Here is a 5,285-nt window from a genome sequence, read left to right on the forward strand (position 1 = left end):
TTCTTGACATTCCTACCATTCCTGACGCTCATTACTAGACTCGGGCAATCTAGCCGAACTCCAACAAAGTCCGCCGTTTCCTTAACCCCTCTCTATTTTCTCGGAAATCCTGCAAGATTTATTAGGATCCGAAGCAAAAATATGTGGCCATCTTTCCAAGAATGGAAGATCACCCACCCATGTATCAATCCAAAACCGAATATCCCCCCGTTTCCAATTTTTCCCATAATCACCTAATTAATATTTTTCCGATTTAATTTTAGATTGAAAATCATTTTAGCAATATTATTCCAGCACCCCGTAGACTTTCCGTTTAAAGGTAGGAAGCTCCTTTGATTGTTTTTCTTACGACAATCATCCACCACTTTCCTCCATAAACTTAGTTTTTCGACTCTATATCTCCAACCCCACTTATAAAGAAGCGCATCACTAATTTCTTTTAATCTGTTTATACCCGACCCCCCTTTTTTCTTTGGCCATGTTATCCATTCCCAAGCCACCTAGTTCATTTTATTTTTATCAATAGACCCCGCCCACAGGAACTTTCTCATCTTAGCTTCAAGGCTTTTAATTATACCGGCTGGAGCTTTATACAGAGAAAAGTAATAAATAGGTAAACTCTCCAAAACATAGTTAATCAAAGTTAATCTTCCCCCTATAGACAAAGTTTTTGCTTTCCAAACCAATAATCTTTTATCAAAAATTTCGATAACTGGATCCCAATTTCTTATTCTATTCGTGTTGGCCCCAACCTTAATACCCAAATAAGACACCGGGGTGTTATCATACTTACACCCAATCACATTCGCCGTATCCTTAGTGTCATCGTTATCCACCCCCAACCCATAAAGATAAGATTTGTGAAGGTTAATTTTCAATCCAGAACATAAGTAAAAAATTCTAAGGCATCTACCCACATTCTTCACATTCCCCCTATCCCAATCCCCTAATATCAGCGCGTCGTTCGCATAAAATAGGTGAGAAATAACCGGACCGTTATTAGGCCTTTGAATGCCTTCGAAAATTCCTTCTAGACCTGCTTTGCAAAAGATGCTAGACAGCGCCTCCATGACCAAAAGGAACAATAACGGAGATAACTGATCTCCCCGTCTGATCCCTTTGGAGCAACCAAATTCAAATGTAGGAGATCCGTTCAATAACACCGCGGATCTAGCCGATTTTAGAACCCCTTCCACCCATTTGCACTAAAGGTCAGGAAAACCCATTTGACCCATGATATTTAGCAAAAATCCCCAACAAACGTTGTCATATGCCTTTTTGAAATCAATTTTTAATAAGAAAGCCTTTTTTAACCTTTTTAATCCAAGAAGTTAATTCATTTACCATTAAAGGGTTGTCGAGAATATACCTGCCTTTAAGAAACGCCGTTTGATTTTCCGAAATGATAGATCCAATGACCTTTTTTAGGCGATTTGCAAGGTCCATCGAAATAGCTTTACTAATCACCCCAATAAGGTTGATCGGATGGTAGTCTCTCATCCCCACCGGGTCCTTGCTTTTTGGAACAAGAGTTATGAATGAAGAGCTGCAACCTTTATCGATTTGTCCTTTTCTGTAAAAGTTAGCCAGTAAGTTATTAAAATCAGACTCAAAAATATTCCAATACCATTTTATGAAGTTGAAGTAGAAACCGTCTGGCCCAAGAGTTTTGTCAGCCCCCACATTCGAACACAGCATTCTTAATCTCCTCGTTCTTTCTTAAATGGCTCTGTCAAAAACGCCACGCTTTCCTCCGAAAGCCTCTTGATACCATGGCAATTAAGATTAGGCCTGTTTATATATTTTTCCTTGAAAACCTCTCTAAAGAAGCCCATGGTCTCTTTTTTGAGAAATGAAGGTTTAGTCGTCCAGACTCCATTTATCATAAGTTCGGGGATATTATTAGAAGCCCGCCTACTATTTATATATCCATGAAAAAAGGCTGAGTTCTCATCTCCCTCCATGTCCCATTTAATTCTCGCTCTTTGTTTGAGGTCTTTATTTTTGAAATCTTCCAACTCCTTTAAATCTTTTATACATTCCGCTTTGACCCATTCCTCCTCATCCGATAATTCCCTAACTTCCGACCATTCCACTATTTTTTAAAGCTCCTCCTTCAAAATTCTCTCTTTCTCCCCTTCCTTCGCTAAAACCTCCTTTTTCCGGATCTTTATTCCGTCCCTAATCCTTTTAAATTTTTCCTTTAATCGCACATCCGCCTCTCCAATTCCCAGAAAATTATCAGACGCCTTCTTAATCACCTCATCGAAATCTTCTCTATCCAGCCATGAATTAAAGAATCTGAACGGCGTAGGACCAAAGTTTTTATTTGAACAGGACAAAACTAACAGGCAGTGGTCTGAGTTAACCCTAGGTAACGCTCTCAAACACGCCACCGACCATTCAGAAAAAAAATTCCTGACAAACCAATACCCTGTCGATCTTGTTATGTTTGTTACCCTTATCATCATGATAAGTGAACTTCCTTCCTTTCATGTCGAATTCTCTCAACCCATTATCCATAATAAAGTTGTTAAAATTGGAAGCACATTTTTTGTTAAATTTAGAATTCATCCTTTCTTCTAAGCAGCGAACTACGTTAAAATCTCCCAAAATAACCCAATGACCCGACATACTACCCAATAAACCCCCAATGACATCCCACAGAGATTTCTTTTGCGTCACATTTTGAGGAGCATAAATGTTAATAACATTAACAGCTTTATTGCTCCCCTTCAAAACCCCACAGTTAAAAGAAAATTAGGGTGTTTAAAAGAGTCGTGTACTTTAAAGATATTAGGATCCCATAAACTTACCACTCCCCGGGATCTTCCAACAGCTGGTACGTGGTCCATCTCGAATTTGCATGTTCCCCAAAACTTTTCAAATTTAATACCTGAAATATCATTAAACTGGATTTCCTGTAAAGCAATAAAGTTAATCCCATTCTCTTTTCTTAAATTATTAACCCAACCCGCTTTGTTTCCCCCCCCCCCCTCTCCTAACCCTCTAATATTCAGGGAAAGAAAATTCACCTAAAAAACTTTTTGGATTCCTTCTTCCCTGATCACTTCTCTGATCAAATGCTCATGTTGTTGTAGATTGACCCCCACAACACCCCCTAAAGAAGCCGTGAGGTGTGTCTCTAGATTAAAGTTTCCATTCTCTTCGTTAGAGTGTTCAAAAACTTTTTCTGCCAAATTTCCGTTATAAGTCCCCTCTTCTATCTCTTCTTCATTTTCAACATTCCATTTCTGATCTTTTTCAGCAAGTCCTTCCTTCCTTGAAATACTTGAGATTCTCTCTTCCTGTTCCCCATCTGTTTCACTTTCCTCATGAATTCAAATAATTTCATTTAAATCAAAAGGATCATTCTGCCTACTCCTTTTTTTGGTCTTGTAATCCCTCTTATATCCTCCACTACTATTGTTTTGCTTCTAGGTTATATAAAAAACCTCCTTTTATCTTTCATGGATCTACCTGGACATAAATTAACTTTGAAGCCCAAATGATTGTTTCTAGAATCCTTCAATACATCTGTCGAACCACAAGCTCCATCTCTTTTGTCCTTATCTAGATTATTAAACATTGAAAAATCCAACCTAGGGAAGCATGAATTCATTTCCTCCCCTACTGTGTATAGTCTCACCCCCATTTATTACCTTAGGCTTATCTCCACCAATAACATCAATTATCATATCACCTCCCCCATCGTTCCCACCTTCCGATATGTATACGTTATCAGCCGCCGAAACCTTATCCGACTGGATTTCTTCGCCTGAGTCCGACCCCCGATCCCATAATTCTTCACCGGAATCTGCCATCATCGACATCCTACCGCTGCCCTATGAACCTGCAAAAACGTTATTTAAATCAAAATCAAAATTCTCCGATACCTCACTTTTAGCTCCAGCGACCATTACCGGTCCCGACACCTCATTATCTCTCGTTGAGTTTTCGCTGCCACCTTCCGCCATATTTTCCGATGTACCCGACGCTTGAACTTCAACCGCAATCCATTCTCCCGTGCTTCGTGATCCGCTTGAGTTCTCTTTATTCGATACCAAATCCCACCTGTCTTCATCCTCCCTGTGAATATTTAGATTCTCGACGGAGTCTGGCACCGATACTTCTCTTTCTTCCTCAACCAAAACCTTGAACCGTTTCCCATCCTTAATTAATATGACTTCCTCCTCGATCCTCTTAACCGAGTCCGTTAGAACTCCCACGCAGTCCGAGGTTAAATTATTGTCTTCTGTTTACATTTGAGAAGCATGGATAACAGTTCTGAAACAGCTACCGACTGAGACTGAGTCGAACATTTCGTTGTTTAACAAGTGAAGCGGAACCCCGTGGATGTTTAAACACACAATCCTTTCGAAGGCAACCACTTGACCTTTCCAAAGATCCAAGTTAAGAAACCAGTCGAAATTCGGGGCATTCGCCCTGAACAAGTCTGCCTCCAAGAATGTCTTGAAGGCGATTAGAACATACATGCCACCAAGATACTTAATCTACGAATCTCTATAGTCTGCTTCCTTCATTTGCACATTAAGTTTCCTCAATGTCCACAAATCTTTAACTCTGCCAACGATGGCCTTGTCATAAAAATCTTCGAAAGCCTTGACGAAATCCGACACCACCACTTCCTTGCACTTCTCCTCGTATAGTTGTTGTGAATCATCATAGTGGATGATTAACTGGCCATGGTATAAATAAACCACATAGGCTAATAGGTTTAACATTTCAGAAGAATGTTTATTTGAAATTTTATTATAGTTAACCTAGGTTACAAAAGAACCATCAAAGGAATTTAAATGGCACAGAAGGCCTTGTCACTTGGAAAATTTTAAAATATAAGTCATGATCTTATTGGATCGAGGGCTTTAAGGTTTGAACATAGTTCTTCACCTTTTGCCGGAGAGTCATAGACTACGACTGTCGCCATTATGAAAAACGATATAGCTTGGCCCGTAGGCAAAATAATAACATCACTAATGGATACTTTAATATGAACATCATATTTGATGATATCAGTCATGATTCACATTGATCATTTAGGCTATATAAAGACTTGGAAGAATCCAAGTACTTTGAAGGCTTGTGTGGTTTCTCAAGACACACTGCCAGGAGTGTTAATGTGTTCTAGATGTTAACAGGGATTTATTGTCTTAAGAAGGTTTTACCATCATAGCCATGTTCATATTGACATATAGGCTATGTTATACCTTCAAGAGATTCTTTTGGAATTTCTTGGTAGATCAATTAAAATTGAAATGATTGTT

At 39.0% G+C, this 5,285-nt stretch overlaps 1 protein-coding gene across 1 annotated transcript; it reads right to left on the reverse strand.

The window, feature by feature from the left end:
* Window positions 1-500: 500 nt before the first annotated feature.
* LOC110900727 (transposon TX1 uncharacterized 149 kDa protein) lies at window positions 501-1,698 on the reverse strand. Its single transcript, XM_022147597.2, has 2 exons — window positions 1,315-1,698; window positions 501-1,205 (listed from the first exon to the last, which is right to left on the reverse strand). Exons 1-2 carry the CDS (start codon window positions 1,696-1,698, stop codon window positions 501-503), a joined length of 1,089 nt encoding a protein of 362 aa, XP_022003289.2.
* Between the last annotated feature and the right edge of the window lie 3,587 nt (window positions 1,699-5,285).

Source organism: Helianthus annuus, chromosome 13 (genome assembly GCF_002127325.2).
Source record: "Helianthus annuus cultivar XRQ/B chromosome 13, HanXRQr2.0-SUNRISE, whole genome shotgun sequence".
Classification (NCBI taxonomy): domain Eukaryota; kingdom Viridiplantae; phylum Streptophyta; class Magnoliopsida; order Asterales; family Asteraceae; genus Helianthus; species Helianthus annuus.

Bases quoted from the DNA above. Each gene is read 5' to 3' on its own strand.
- LOC110900727 (XM_022147597.2), bottom strand. From the start codon at position 1,698: ATGCTGTGTTCGAATGTGGGGGCTGACAAAACTCTTGGGCCAGACGGT. The intron at 1,206-1,314 runs GTTAAAAAAGGC...CCTGACCTTTAG, and splicing joins TAACTTCTTGGATTAAAAAG to TGCAAATGGGTGGAAGGGGT.